Raw genomic sequence first — 16,066 nt, forward strand, 5'->3', positions numbered from 1 at the left:
TAGCTGATATTTGGTATGTGGGCGGGTGTTGTGAAGCCGAAGTTCAAGGTCGATTTTGGGCCCCCTGGTATGTGACTTTGGTACTGCAGCAGAAATTCCATTTTTGTAACTTTTGACCTGGATGTGCTATGGTCTTGATTTTTGCGTTTTGGCGCGAAGTACCTTCGATGCATGCTGTTTGGTTCAACACTGTGTCGCACACCATATGACCTTATATGGCAATACCTTCCAAAATTCTTGTATAGCCGTTGCCTTATATGGCAAGGGAGCAAGAAAAGGCAGGCAGGCTTGATTTGCATGACACATAGGAGGGCGACCGCATGTAACTGCTACAACTGTTCGGAAATATCATTGCATTGTGGTTTCGGACTTTGATATCCTGAAAAATGACCATATTACATCTATACCACAAGATTGCAGATGAAAAAAAATGATTTCGTCAAGAAAACGACCAAAAATTGACATAAATGATACCATGTAGTGACGCTATAGCATTATGTACAGGGACGTACACTACACACTACAACTAAGCTGAACTGGTAACGTCGTAGTACTTAGGATCCGAAAGATCCGGGATCGGGTCCGTGCATGGATTTGTTTTCTTTTTAGATATTAAATATCAAAAACATATATTAATATTATATTAATCTATCAATATCATATTTATGAATATCATTTTTTCATTAATAAATAAATAAATATTTTATATTTGTTATATTTAGATATTCATTTAATACATACAAGGCCTTTGTCTTATGAACAGGACTTCATAGATTCGAAACCCGGCATTCGAATTTTTCTGTTCATTGTAATGGAAAATACCGTGCAGCGGCTCCTATGCGCGGTAAGATGATTCTTGCAAAACACTCGCCACTAAACTTTTATTCCCGATGTAAACAGAGGCTATTGATGTTGTTTGCAAAACAGCGATCCTTTGTTACAGTAGCAAATGCTCCATTGTTCAGTATCGACTTCATTCAGACAACACGGACGTGGAAAGTGACGCCGCTTGGCACAAAAATATGGGAATTTTCATGAATTTTAGCAAAATTATCCAGGAAAATAAGGAAGAAATGTTGTAAATGCGGAAACCAGAATAATAGGGATGAGGTAGCTGTTAATTGGTTTGAACACTTGTTTGACATTTGGTAGTCAATTTAGATAGAACCTTAGCTGTTATGAACTTCTATTTCACTTAATTACCATAGTGCTGATGATTCAATGGTGCTTTTTCAAATTTTATGTTTTATTGCGTGCTATGTACATAATTACATTGATAGCTTTTATAATGAGCCTATTGTACATTTTAGAAATAAGTACAAGTTGTAGGCTTTCTCTATTAAAACAGTACTCCTTTCCCAAAATGACAATTTTTCTTATAGACTCAACAGCCCTTGAGTGACTTTCTCTGGCAGATTTTACTTCAAGAAAAGGGAAAAGACAATTCACACTCATAAACGTAGCCATAACGCCAGCTTTTTTGAAAAGCACTTGTTTGGTGACAGATAGCTTGTGACGTAATGAAGACGTGGTGTAGGTTTGGGCCTCCTAGCAGCTTCCTCTGGAACTGCAGGGGCGTCATCGTGAAAATCTTCTAAGGAGCAAAACTGAACAAAGGAACGACGGATTTCCGTGATATTTTTGGCGACGCCTCAAATACTATATTGTGTGCAGATTGCAAGAATTCTAGGAATTGTACAGGAATGTGAAAGTCCATGGGACAATAACTCAAGAATGCCTCGATGCATTGTCTTCATATTTTGTAGGTGGGTAGGTCTGTGGGAGACCTTGTAATGATTGAATTTTGGGCCCCCTAGCGACTTTCTATGGTACTGCAGGGGAACTTTCACTTTTCAAATCTCGTCTTCTGAACATGCTATAGTCATGATTTTTAAGTGGTGGATAGCTCTTTGTTTGGAAAATATGTCCTGTAGATTTGGACCCCCTAGCGGCTTTTTTTGGAACTACAGGAGCTGATTTTGACTCAAACTTTGAAAGAGAATAACGCATGAAGGGGATGACGGATCATCATAATTTTTGGTGTGTAGATAGCTTAAGTGATGATTTACATAACCATATGCCAATTATGCAAATCAATATCTGATTTGCATAATTAATGAGGACAGTTAATAAATCAGCTGAATTCTATTATAGGACTCTCAAACACATGACATATGTTACTGAGAAAGAGATGAATATCGATAGATATCAATTATGCAAATTGATACTTAATTTGCATAATTGATGACAAAATACTATAAATCCATAGTGGTAAATGATGGGGATTTCAATTTTGCACCATTTGGAAGTTAAGTAAATGTGGCCACTATTAGACACAAATCTTGCATAGAGGGCCTCATTTAAATAATTTATGAGGAAATGGTACGATATCTTTTGCTGTGAAAACAAGATTTTCATACACTGGACAACTTGTGTTATTTTGGTAGAGAAGGTGATCGACTGATATGATTTATGCGAGGTCCTTATTTGCATGTGGGCTAAAAACGAAAACATTAACAGAGACTTCCGTCGCCATGGCAACATCTTTTTATATGTTGCCAATCTTGTTGTACTTGTACCGATTTTGCAATCCGGGCCATTTCTGTAGCCTCCACCAGGCCTTCCTACGGGGGTATGGAACGTAGAATTCGGCAAAAAAAGAAAGAAATGTATTTCCCCCGCCCTTGCAAATGAAACCCTCTGTTGGCCAAACCTCCCTGGCAAATATTCTCTCTGCAGCTGACGCAGTTGAGTTAGTCTGGTAGCTAGTGACAACCGTTTCTGTGTGTGGTGTTTCAACGAGGGACAGCGTATGAGCGCCCCCCCATCGGATTGGAATCAGTTCGACATGCATTATAATGTACCTGTTTAGGTGGTGGAAGATCGTCAATTTTTCTGCCTATCTTTTCCCCTCTGATAGTCCGGCTTGTCCTACACCTACAGGTCTAATCTTTGTTGGACATCGCTATCCAAAATCTTGCAAATGCCATATAAAGTACACCTGCAGGGCCTACACATTTTCCCGTGCAAACGTGCGATGTGATCTTTGGACGCATGGCGGCGCTGTTACGCCAAGTTTTTCCATGGAACTGAAAGATGCCCTAAAACTCTTTTCACCCCAAATGCCCGTGTTTCAGGAAGGTTTTGAAAAACCCATATCAAAATTGCCATCTGTTTAGGGTCCAAATAATCTGAGAAAAATAATGAATGAAAGAATGAAAGACCTTTATTGTATGTTTCTGCTCTTAAAAGCTAAGTACAGGTCATGGTATAATAATGCAAACATTCTTGACCATTCCCCATGGGCTCATTCATATCAAGGAGGATAACCTCCTTGTTCAAATGCATATGTAGAAATAGAACAGTCCCTATTATGAGAATTAGATCTAGACTAACAGAATTATTGCAAAAGAACATTTTCTTCATAATGATGAGATTCATTAAGGGAAAAGTTTGCTGTGGTTGTATGTTCGCAGTTTTAGCAGTGACCTCCTCATCCCGAACTTGAAACCACCTTGTTTTAACTGCGAACTTAAAACCAGTTTACACTCCATTCTCTCCATACTGTACTACCATGAAATTAAATTCCCCTCAAATATTACATACAGTACATGAATTCTATCCCATTAGTCGTTGATTAGTTGGATAACTGTAGTGATTACATATACCTCCAAGCAGATGGAAGAATTAAGCTGTCTCTATATTCTACCCCCGTTTTTACAGAACATCTTTAGAAAAACAATAAAAAATATGCCAGACCTGCTTGAAAATTAGGCTCACCAGGAATAGTCATTATTTCAGACATTATTCCTTTTAACTATGCCTGGATGGTATTTTTGTTTCAGGTGCAAGGTTTCCGAGTACATTACACTACTGGCTAGTTTTATTTATAGTAGTATTCTCCTATCCTGGCAGTTTTATTTGTGCAAATGCCCTACTCTCATTTTAGGACATCATGGTAACAGCGGGTGTTGTTTTCAAGCTGCACCTAATGTAGCACTACTGCCACTAGCCTGGGGGCCATCCTATTACTACCAGGGCTCCTATACTTGCTACCCTAAAAGAAAAGATTTTTTCAGGGTAACGAACGCAGGATAGGAATTTGCAAACTGTACTGCCTGGCGCCAGCTAACTCCTCTGCCATGTTATCTGTCTATTTGGCAAATTTCTACTATTTTTCCAGCAACCTGGTAGAGGCTATTCCTCTTCATGAAAACTGTAGAATCTTGCAGGCCCTAGTCTTCCTTGTATATGAGTAAATTGTACTATTAATATCTCTAAGCTGTCTTTTGAAGGGAAATGTAACATTTTTTTAGCCATCTCTCTAGTTGTAAATCTAGATGCTGCTTTCGCATCAAACTGTAACACTTGAATGTAGAGGGACACTGTTTACATATGTGTAACTGTCAGTTTACTTCAGTTGTAAATTCCTTCATACTCTTTGGCCAGTCCCTCCCTTACCTTGTTAAAGGTGCCCTAAGCGATTTCAGGGGGTAAAACTTGAAATATTCTGGGGAAAACAATTCTGTTTGGTGAGGTTGAAATCTACATTTACTTCCCTATATTAGCACATCTGCATCATTATTTCATACTTTGGGCATTTAGAAATAGCACAGAAGTAAGCCACAAAAGGAGTATTTTATTTATTGGGTCCCCCCAAAAATCAGCCCAGAATCCAGCAGTAACCGTTTTCTGTCGACAATTTTCGGTAACTTCCGGCCGCGTGACGTCACAATGCCCAAGCACATTGAGCCAAGACCATGTGATTATTTCTCCGGAAGCGTTCGGGACTTATCGGTCAGAATCGTGCATGTTCGGAAGATTTGAAATGATGGCTGGCCTCCAAGTACTCAGATTTTCAATGAGTTCCCACCGCACAGCGGCATCACATTTTTGCGCCATGATGGTCGATATGCGATGGGATAGTGTTATCTAAACTTACTATGGATAGAAATCAGAAAAAAATTGATTTTGAATATAATAATATTATGACTTTCAGCGCCCTAATATTGCTTAGGTTGCCTTTAATCTTCATGTGTACTTTTAGTCTGATCCTGTCTAAGGCGAGACTGACTTTGGTTGGGCCTGACTAACGAAATTAGCAACCTTCCAGACAAAACGCAAACACAACTGTGTACAAAGTGTCATCGAGAAAGATTTATTGTGTAACAAGCCTTAGTACAAGGTGAAACACCTCAGCATTTCAAGTCATGATCTGCAACGCAAGAAAAAGTAGTTGTGGACAGCAAAGACAAAAATAATATATGACTTCAATACATGGATTCTACATTTTTTTTCTTTGAGTCAGTTGCTACAAGTCCATGAAGGAAAGGAAAGTTCACAGGTGATTTGAGGCCGCGTTGTTGAAGAAGAGTTTGGGGGAGGGGGTGTAGGGATCAGAGGGCAGTGATGGAGGCTTAAGCCAACTCAGCATCCTCCTCTTCCTCCTCGTCAAACTCTCCCTCCTCCTCAGCGGTGGCGTCCTGGTACTGCTGGTACTCGGACACCAGGTCGTTCATGTTGGACTCGGCCTCGGTGAACTCCATCTCATCCATACCCTCGCCGGTGTACCAATGCAAGAAAGCCTTGCGGCGGAACATAGCGGTGAACTGCTCGGAGATGCGCTTGAACAGCTCCTGGATGGCGGTGCTGTTGCCGACGAAGGTGGCGGACATCTTCAGGCCACGTGGTGGGATGTCGCACACAGCGGTCTTCACGTTGTTGGGGATCCATTCGACGAAGTAGCTGGAGTTCTTGTTCTGCACGTTCAGCATCTGCTCGTCGACTTCCTTCATGGACATGCGGCCACGGAACATGGCAGCGACGGTGAGGTAGCGGCCGTGACGGGGATCGCAGGCAGCCATCATGTTCTTGGCGTCGAACATCTGCTGGGTCAGCTCGGGGACGGTCAGGGCACGGTACTGCTGGCTGCCACGGCTGGTCAGGGGGGCGAAGCCGGGCATGAAGAAGTGGAGACGGGGGAAGGGAACCATGTTGACGGCAAGCTTACGGAGATCAGCATTGAGCTGACCGGGGAACCGCAGGCAGGTGGTGACGCCGCTCATGGTTGCAGACACGAGATGGTTCAGGTCGCCGTAGGTTGGGGTTGTGAGCTTGAGGGTACGGAAGCAGATGTCGTACAGGGCCTCGTTGTCGATGCAGTAGGTCTCGTCTGTGTTCTCTACCAGCTGATGGACTGACAGGGTAGCGTTGTAGGGCTCGACGACAGTGTCCGATACCTTGGGGGATGGCACAACTGAGAATGTGTTCATGATCCTGTCGGGGTACTCCTCACGGATCTTGGAGATGAGCAGGGTGCCCATGCCGGAGCCGGTGCCACCACCAAGGGAGTGTGTCAGCTGGAAGCCCTGAAGGCAGTCACAGCTCTCAGCCTCCTTACGCACGACATCAAGCACTGAGTCTACCAACTCAGCACCCTCTGTGTAGTGGCCCTTGGCCCAGTTGTTACCAGCACCACTCTGGCCTGTGAAAATAAAGTGAACACAAATTTAGAAACATGTCAATGTTTGGAAAAGGAACACCAATACAAAAGCCCAGTAATTAAATATTACTCCTTCCAAATGACAAAGGGAATTCTGAAAGACTGTGTTGCTAACAACAAAACTTTAAGTCCCATTCACAAAGTGATAATCACTTAAGGTCCCCAATTATCTATGATCTAGCACCTTAGCAACCTGTTTTTCATTACACTGCAGATAGTGCATAGACCAAAATTTATCTTTCTTTTGTTGAATTTCTTATCCGAAAGCAATCTCTTTAATCCGCAGCTAAGATTCACTGGCTTGGATTGAGTACTTCAAACATCAAACACTGGTATCCAAGGCCCATCCCCACTGTGCTTACACGACTTCACCTGCCAGGTGAGCGCCTTTTGTTTACTGTTTACCCAACCTGCCAACGGTGTGATGTCATCAAACAGCAACCAATCAGACGCCAGAAATTTGATCCTGTCATTCTATCTGCCCACTCGCGCATGACCTCATTCCCTAACAATGGTGGCCGCAGCAACCAGAAATTTGTTGACACTAGCAACGGTCCCGGGGACTCCAAAATTTCATATCCAGTTCCCAAACATCAATTTTTTTAAAGTTTAAAGGGACCTACTACCCTCCCACGATACTTTCTGGTTACATTTTTCCATCTCACACCACTTGGGACATTTCTAAGATACAAAAGTCTACAACACCCCCACTTTTACGGCAAATTAAGGGCAAACACTCGGGACAGGAAGTTTTGAAGATACTTACCGAAAACAAAGTTGTCTGGCCTGAAGATCTGTCCGAAGGGACCAGATCTGACAGAGTCCATGGTGCCTGGCTCCAGATCCACAAGGACTGCCCTGGGCACGTACTTCCCACCTGCAAATGCACAAAATAATACATTAGAATTCATGCCTGTTTTACAACAGTAACACAAGTGAGGAACTACCACCATTGGAAATGACTAAGAAAGAAAACTGGATCATCTGTACAACTGTGAAAGATTTAAATTGGCATGGACAGCTTTTATTGATTTTTAGGGTGTAACAATTTTAACTCCTAAATTTGCATGGAGGTTGAAACGTTTATCGGTCCAGTACATAATCTTTAATCTAGGGCGCTGTGAAATGTGTCAGCTTATTCCCATGTGAGAGGGGGGAATATTCATGTAGTGACCACATCAGTCGGAGTCCGCTGGGAGAAACGGAACACTGAGAAAATGAACAAGTGGTGGGCCCACATCTGTTCGGACCGACAACTGGGGGATTTTTTTTGGGACCGGATGTCTGGTGGCACAGATATCACACAGCAGCGGAAAATACAAACTTAGTCCGGAATTCCGTTCAACCTAAACATCAGCCTGTCTTGTAACTAGGCCCTTTAATTTTTGCCTTTTTTTAAAAAACACAAAACACATTTAGGCCGTGTTTTATCCGGAGAAATTATTAAAAAATCTAAAACGCCCGCCATTTTTCAGACTTCTAGACTGTCTGGTTTTAGCCGCCATTTTCCAGTTCCTCCCACCGACCCAACCCAAATCCCAACCGCCTAAAATCAGCAAAATTACCCAACCCCAAGGGCGAAGTCGTTGAAAATTTGAATGCTGGCGACATTTGGGGAATAATTGGACAATTGTGCACTTCTTGCTCCAGGTAAAACGGTTACAGTAGTCCGTCACCAACGGTGACATAAAAAACGCCCCAGGACACATGTGGCAAATTTGAGTGACGTTACATCCTCTTATTTGAACTGATTCAAGGATTTGAGCTCTCATACCATCAAAATCTATGATTTAGTCATAATTTCTGGCTGAAAATGTGGATATTGTCGTACCTGTGGCTTCATTGTAGTAAACGTTGATCCTCTCCAACTGAAGATCGGAGTCACCGTGGTAGGTGCCGGTGGGGTCGATGCCGTGCTCGTCTGAGATCACCTCCCAGAACTAGTCGAGAAAGGAGAGGAGAAAAATTTAACCAAAATGTCCGACATAACGTTACATTTAAATCGCTACTTAAACGTGACGGGGGATAAAAGACGGCTTCTTATAAGAAGGTCAGTGTTCTAGGACACAGGAAGAATTTCGAGTCAAGGAGTCAAAATTTAACTCGGGCGGGAAATTTAATCCGGCGCAAAATTTTGGCGGGGCACACTGCAGGGAATTCCACAATTTAGGAAATAAAAAAGGCTGATATCCCGGTAAATTCTATTCTGAAGAAGTATAAATCCTTATGGGACTGGTTCATGCACACTTCCTCCATGTCAGCTTAGTACGTGTTCAGAAATTGGAACGAAAGCGTACGTGACCCCTGCACAGCGGCCCACAAAATGGTGGCCGGCTGCCGGCATGATTCTCTAAGAAAACCCACCAAAAAGACTCAAAATTTTCAGCTTACCTTGGCACCGATCTGGTTGCCGCACTGACCAGCCTGCAGATGAACGATTTCACGCATGTTGAATGTTTGGTAGTTGTCGGATGGCTGCTAGAAAAATACGATTTTTACAGGATACTTAGACGTGGTTTGACGTCGCTTCAAGTTCCGTTAGACTGATTCAAATGTGGAGTGGTAACGGCTTTATGTCCTGACGTCAACACTTGGTTGCTAAGTCCGTTACTAATGTAAATAGCAAATCACCATGGTAGCACACCCATATAAGGCAGCAGCTGATCTACTTAGCATAATATATGCATACTTTTCCTTATATGGGAGCTATTCAAATCAATTCGAATTGTTGGCGGTTGCCAGGATGAGTAAACAATTAGCCCGAATTTGCTGCCTGTTGCCAGGTTCACTTTGCCCTCACCTTTTTGTTTACTCGATTTGTTTTGTGTTTCTATTTTGTGTATCGTATGATATTTATGTTTCTATAGGGAGATGTTGTTGTCTGTTTTGAGATGGATTTGTGAGGTTTGTGTGTGTAATGGTAAAAGTTTTACTGTAAACTTTGTGAAACCAACATGTTCTAAAGAAATTGAAATATCGAAGGCCAATTTTTCAGAAAAAAAATGTTTCCAAAGTTCACAGCTCTATGTCATAATTCACAGCTTGATACTCATATTGCACATAACATTCTGAGGTACATCATGTTTTTACTTCGTTGAGTGAAACGAATGAAATAGCAGTTCTTCAAAGTGTATTTGGGACTGTAAATTTGGTCAATATTCACCAAAGATGGCAAAGAAATGATAGATGTGTATTCATACCTAAAATTCAGACTCTGTCAGATCCTCAAAATTTCAATAACTGTGCAGACGTGCCCTCATCACAGCTCCTGAAATATTCATGAGTCAGATTGCCAATCATCGATATGAAAAACGTGTGTGACAAACACTGCATTGTTCGGCAATGAGCTCATAATTGTCCTTGGGGAGGGGGGCGACAATCCTTAGGGAATTGTCGCACGGCACGGAAGACCGTTCAAGACTATCATCGTAAACGTTGTGAGTCTGTAAATTGCAAATAGTTGTTGTTATCTATGACCTTTTTGTAGTTCCGACTTCCATGCGGATCCGACAAATTTCTACAGCCTAGTGCCCCCTCCCCACTGTCTCAAACATGGTCTGTTTGTTTTGATTGGTTACTTAGAATGATGACGTCACAATCACGTGATCAATATGTTCAAAGTTTCAGAAGTTCACTTGCCTCAGAAAGTCTTGTTAAAGTCATACTGCTTCTTGGTTTGACAAATACTACACGTTTCATTAAATTTCCAAGCAATATCTTGAATATTGATATAATGATAAATGAATTAGATATTTTGTTAATTCATTTGTTGTCATGAGGTGACTAAACAAGTCATGAAGGTTGTATTCCATAACTGGCAAAAAACTATATGCAGCGTTACAAAAAATTGTAACCTACACTATTATCATTTATAATCAACTCATTTCGATCACAGATGCTATGTACAAAATATACCGAGGATCACTGTACCAGGGAAATTCCCATGGCTATTCTTCACAAGCACACTGAACAGTGAACCATGCCCTTTTGGAGGGCCTGCATGCTCTTTTCCGTAAGGCGCAGGCAGCGTATTTCTATTACCCATAATTCATAGGGAAAGCCATCTTATTCACATATTTCGTAGCGAGTCGACCAAATTTTGCATAGTTGCCTTCCTAGATTTTAGCTTAATGTATAGGGATTTCTTCTGAATTCAGCATAAAGTGTTATCGGGGAACCCCCAATGCAGACCCTCCTTCTGTCCTCATGACCCAAATGCTAACATTACATGTGAGTGGGATGAATGGCAAGAGACCTGGATTTGAACTCAACCTGATCCAGAGGCAAATAGTTGCTAAATAAGGGACCATGCTCACACAATATTTAAATTGACACAAAGAGAACAATCATGATATCATCCTGTTAGTTGTACTCTGCTGAATCAGCTGCAAGAATTCTCTTTTCAACAACAATTTCTGGACAAACATGGAGTGACCTCACCACTTCCCCAAATGGCCATGACTCATGTGATAACATCCCCCCCCTGCATGTGGTGCACTACATTAAAAACATGTCTTTACTCACTGTTACTGTTACTAATTGAGCTGACAGAGTTGACATATTCTGCATGACTAAAGGTCCCAATTTAAGAAGCTGATCAGTTATTAGGCGAGCTATGAGACCTACAGGTTAGACATAGACAGAGTATCAGATGTAATTCTCTTTTGCATTTTCACAATTGAAGGATTCCAGCCAGAATATTGAGGGCAACAGAGCCAAGACAACAATTTGTCGGATGCTCCTCTCTCGATTAGTATACCCCTGTCCTGTGAAGTATTAAAATGCAAGGCTTGTGAAATGAATGTTTCAAAAGTGTGAAGATAAGCCTCATTTTCCAGTTCAAAGGAACTGCAGCAGAAATGATTACTGCTCGTTTGCATAAATCACTGTAATTGTAGAATGTCCCATTTTTAAGGCAATTTTGCCCTCTATCAAGAAAGGAAATTAAAAGGTAAACCATTCCTGTCAAATAGCTCACAGTTTCTTACAACCTGACCAAAAACATGTTCCCGGAATATGTCAAGGTAGTATAGATAGGCTTTTGCTAATGGTGTAATCTCAGGGGTCCTGTACTCCTTCTACCAGACATCACTTAGCTCTTATGATACCTGCTGCAAGTGCACTAAAATGTCATAAAATCAACCCAGGGGAACAAATGGGTGGCATATGTTGTACATGTTATAGCACTATTTGCATGGCCAACCATTCCCCCGTGCAAATGTCTTTTTTTCAGCCCATGTTATTCAATGACATATCCAATGGCTCTTTGTTTATCATTAATATTGAAAATGAAATTTTGTAAAATAAACAATAAAAGACTGATTGTCAAGACAGTACGACTCGCAATTGGAATTTGTCTGAGAGTTCCACTTTGCATTCACAGGCTATCCAATAAACTGTTTCTCATTAGTGCGTAACTAAGTTCACAGAACAATTGAATCTTTTTATCCACACTTTCATGGGAAGTGTGGTCATGCATTCAAGTACCAGAGTTATCAACCCTGGAAATTGAAATGAAAGAAGAATTTTTTTTCCTAGAACCAGAGTGGAACTCGTTTCCACCAAGCACACCTAGAAAGCTTTAAACGATGCTTGCAGGTAGATGTGCAAAGGCTAAGGTGTGACAGGTCGTTCAGTGTAATATAACCAGCTGCTGCATGCCGTGCTGTTTGCCTGCAAACTGCTTGTGGGCGGCTATACAGATACAGACGCAGTGGCTTATGGTAGGGTGAATTACAAACCATAATGCATTAGGAAAAGCAATCAATTTCAACAAAATCTAATTTCTGAAAAGAAACGGTCACGTTGTCATCTAAACCACTTGGTGTTTTGTGGAACAAAGCAGTATCTATCGTCGCTGTGGAAACCTTTAACATCATTTGTACTGTTCCAGAAATGAATAACATTACCGATAGTAATGATAAGATCACTGTTATGTAACTGTGGGGACAAAAACAAGATTAACTGTTGGAAACCGGGGATTTAATCTAGATCAATCTATACTGGTGTTTGCGTACCATCAATTGGAATTCATGATGGGATTAGAGCTTTTAGTAGAGTGTCAAGACATTTAAATATGTTACCATATATCATCCCATGGAGATAAAAATATAACAGTTTATTAATTATTATGTATAGCTGCATCTACTGTAGTATTGCCTGGTGAGGCCTGTTCTATGTAACATTTAATGAAAAGTGCCACGCATAGTGATAGTTTTGTGAACATGTATGTAGTCATCCCACATCTGTTTGAATTCCACATCAGCTAACCATTTGAAAATAGTCGTTCATACCAGTACTTGATCTGGGTTTGCGAATCCTGGTATGAGCGGTCCAAATTCAGTGCCGAGAGGGGATTAATCCCGATCTGCTTAATCCACCTCCTGATTGGGATTGATCCAGATTCGGATCATTCAGACCAGAATTCCTAAATTGGGATCAATCCCTGTACCTGGGAGAATCCTGATTCACAAGTCCTGGTATGAACACGGGCTTTAGGCTACGGTATTCATGTTGGGTAACCGCCGCAGGACATGTTTTCGCTCAAATGCTCCGCCGAACACTGTTCGGCTCCGCCGAACACCGAACCATGTTCGGCTCTCCGAACCCCCCGCTCGTGCCTTCGGCGTCGCTTCGGGTTTCGCTCGGAAGCTCGGCACGGGTGATCCCCGCGCCGAGTACTTCGTCACGATCCAAACTTCAGCAGCTATTCAACGACAATACCTTTGCCTACCGCCTGTGGTATGAACGGGGTCCTATATTATACAGTAGACCACAAGGAATCAATGGACTTCAAAGAAACAAAATACAGCAGGACAGTGTAATGTACAAGCTAAAATCAGACTCGGAGAAACTAGATATCCTGTGTGCTTTTGTTGGAATTTCCTGTATACTGAATGTTCCCTGTATTGTCCCAAAATGTATATGACTTACTCAATGGTACAATCTTGTATTTCATAATGCAAATTTAAAGCCCATGAAATGCACCAGAATAATTCCATTATAGATCAACGTCTTTGTATCATGAAAATTCCTATATTCAGTATGTATTAATTTACTTCAATGTCCTGTCATATAATATATTTCTTGCACATTTTCTGTCCATTTCACCCAGCTGCAGGCTAGCCCTTTGAAATGACTTCCATCTAGTTGGGCAGCCTTGCTGGTATGTTAGGTCAGGTGAGGTGAGTATCTATGTTATTCACATGCCGCGAATGGTACCAATGAATGAATAAATAATGAATATCCTGTTGAGCATTAAATTTCCTGGTAACCAAGACCCATACACTTTTACTGGTAAAAATGCAGCAATGGGAACATATTTTTTATTAATATGTGGGTTCTGTAACCAAATAATAAACATGAAAATATTTGAACCTGCCATCGTCCAACACTGAACATATATATATTTCATCAACGCACAACACATCCTGCTTTAAATTGGATCCTTCACAAAGCTCATATTGCACATAACATTCTGATATAAATTTGCAAGATCCTAACATGTGCTGACAGGTGCAATAAACAAGCCTTTATCATACAGATCCATCCTGGTGTGCTGTTGTCCTGGCTCGTTCTTGTGAAAGCCGTTGCCAGGACCTTCGTTGCCAAGCTCTGGGACTGACAACTTGTTTGTTAGACAACAGAAGAGTCCTGTCCGTTGTTATGTCAACTTTTGTTGTGCCTTGAAGGCTTCATAATTTATGCATAACATTAAAATCATGCAATGGAAGAAACTGATGGAAAACATGGATACACACCAAGTTATTGTCATACCACTTGATGTAAGATTATCATATCTGCCATGTGGAGAAATCTTGAAATGATAACTAAACTGATATTTGCTGTCCCAAGTTATTCCAATTGACCTGCTTGTCTGACAGGTTGCCAGGTCTCTCATTCAAGGGGTTAAAGGTCAAACAAAGATTCCTGTCAAGCCAGCCATACCAAATAAGGCAAGTCGATGCCCCTGGTATTACTATGTACATTGAGATTAAACTGTGATTATGCCCAGTCATGTAGTGGAGCAGGGGTTGGAATATTGGGTCACAGGGTGCATGGTTATCTGGTGCCCTGGGTTGAGATTATATTTGCACAGTGACAGTGTCATGGCGTGACGGCTATTTTTACATCTGACTCTCACAATCACACTGTTAGGGCCATCTCAGTGGTGTCAAAACTAATGGCGGATTGATCCAGACATATGTGTAGGGGGGGGGATTTTGTCAGGAACACCCAACATTTTCTTACCTAAAATTTTATTGCACACTAGGATTAAGAGGTCAAGACTACATGTACACTAAATGTTTTAACTTGTGAAATGTTATTACATTATCATGAATATACAAGTTAACACCTCTACATAAGGACCATCTGGCCAATGTGACCATTTTTTCCATTTGGCACGAGCATTAAGATTTAATCTAAGAATCCTGTCTATAGTGACCACTGGCCACATAGACTTAAGATTTTATTGGTCACATGAGTGGTCTCCTTGGACAGTTTTGACTGTATTTCTAAAAAATAGAATAAAGAATAAAATATATACAGCCTTAGCAGATCCCATATGTTTATTCAATGACCAATCCCTAAATCTAATATTACCCCCAAGTGGCCTCTGTAATGAGTCAGAAAAGCAGCTGGACTGATTTGATATTTTCACCATGTTCGGTGACAAGGAAAAATTCAGGCCTTCTGTAGGGGAATCTAATATTCAACCTTCTACCTGCTGAGGAGGCCATTCAGTATGAAAGGTGTGTTGGTTAAAGGGTTATGCAGCAGGGAGAAGGTTAATGGTTGCTAAATGTCACTTTTACTCAAGGATACTGAATATGTTTGTTTCTGCTGAAAATAATACCATTTGATTAGATCAGGATGGATATTGTAACACAATATTTGATTTCGTCTAAAATTTCGAAATAAAAACATTGAAATATTAATAGAATGGGCACAAAAACTACAAGAAAACAACATTTCCTGTAAATGTGAGTCAAAGTAATTAAGATCACATAAATTTGTGACTTAATTTTGCTGACCAATGCACACAGTGGCCCGATTTACAGATACAGTTTTGAGTCAACTTGGCATCGACTCAGCTGCTACAAGTTGACTCCAAGTCGACTCAGTGACTTGGAGTCGACTGAAAAAACGTGAGTATAAATTGGGCCAGTATTTCCCATTGCCAGTTTATTGTATGAATTTCAAAGCATTTTGGGGCAAGCATGAAAACCTGGACAACCCTGGTACAGAGACAAGTCACAAGACTAGACTGGTTTATAGCAGGTTAGGTTGGGGCAAATGAAAGGGCAGGAAGAGCATAATAACACCTGTTCAAACTGGAGTAAACTACAGGTGCGTCTGTGTAGGTTGGGGATAATTGAGATAATTAAAGGGGTTTGCCCAGCAAATAACCCCTATTTTGTTTCCATTTCCACATTTGTATGTTTGTCACCTTAACAACACACAGGACCGCCTTTCCTTTGTTATGTTAATGTCTGCTTTACATGGAAGGGAGGGTTTGAGTTTGGCTTGTGCATCCTGTCCTACATAATGTGTTACCATGGT

At 41.1% G+C, this 16,066-nt stretch overlaps 1 protein-coding gene and 1 long non-coding RNA gene across 4 annotated transcripts; one reads left to right on the forward strand and one right to left on the reverse strand.

Moving 5' to 3' along the window:
* Window positions 1-5,135: 5,135 nt before the first annotated feature.
* On the reverse strand, window positions 5,136-9,072 carry LOC136422314 (tubulin beta-4B chain). Its single transcript, XM_066410013.1, has 4 exons — window positions 8,894-9,072; window positions 8,334-8,442; window positions 7,269-7,379; window positions 5,136-6,484 (listed from the first exon to the last, which is right to left on the reverse strand). Exons 1-4 carry the CDS (start codon window positions 8,948-8,950, stop codon window positions 5,418-5,420), a joined length of 1,344 nt encoding a protein of 447 aa, XP_066266110.1. The 5' UTR covers window positions 8,951-9,072; the 3' UTR covers window positions 5,136-5,417.
* A 78-nt stretch (window positions 9,073-9,150) lies between these two features.
* On the forward strand, window positions 9,151-15,299 carry LOC136422315 (uncharacterized). Of its 3 annotated transcripts, none has more exons than XR_010753597.1 (3): window positions 9,151-9,939; window positions 13,617-13,686; window positions 14,046-15,299. It is a non-coding gene; the product is annotated as an uncharacterized lncRNA (long non-coding RNA). The 3 variants fall into 3 exon arrangements; XR_010753599.1 differs by having other exon boundaries at window positions 9,151-9,406; XR_010753598.1 differs by having other exon boundaries at window positions 9,151-9,285.
* The last annotated feature ends 767 nt before the right edge of the window (window positions 15,300-16,066 follow it).

This window comes from Branchiostoma lanceolatum, chromosome 16 (genome assembly GCF_035083965.1).
Source record: "Branchiostoma lanceolatum isolate klBraLanc5 chromosome 16, klBraLanc5.hap2, whole genome shotgun sequence".
Classification (NCBI taxonomy): Eukaryota; Metazoa; Chordata; class Leptocardii; order Amphioxiformes; family Branchiostomatidae; genus Branchiostoma; species Branchiostoma lanceolatum.

Bases quoted from the DNA above. Each gene is read 5' to 3' on its own strand.
- LOC136422314 (XM_066410013.1), bottom strand. From the start codon at position 8,950: ATGCGTGAAATCGTTCATCTGCAGGCTGGTCAGTGCGGCAACCAGATC. The intron at 8,443-8,893 runs GTAAGCTGAAAA...TTTCTCGACTAG, and splicing joins GCAACCAGATCGGTGCCAAG to TTCTGGGAGGTGATCTCAGA. The intron at 6,485-7,268 runs GTAAGTATCTTC...TTATTTTCACAG, and splicing joins GCCAGACAACTTTGTTTTCG to GCCAGAGTGGTGCTGGTAAC.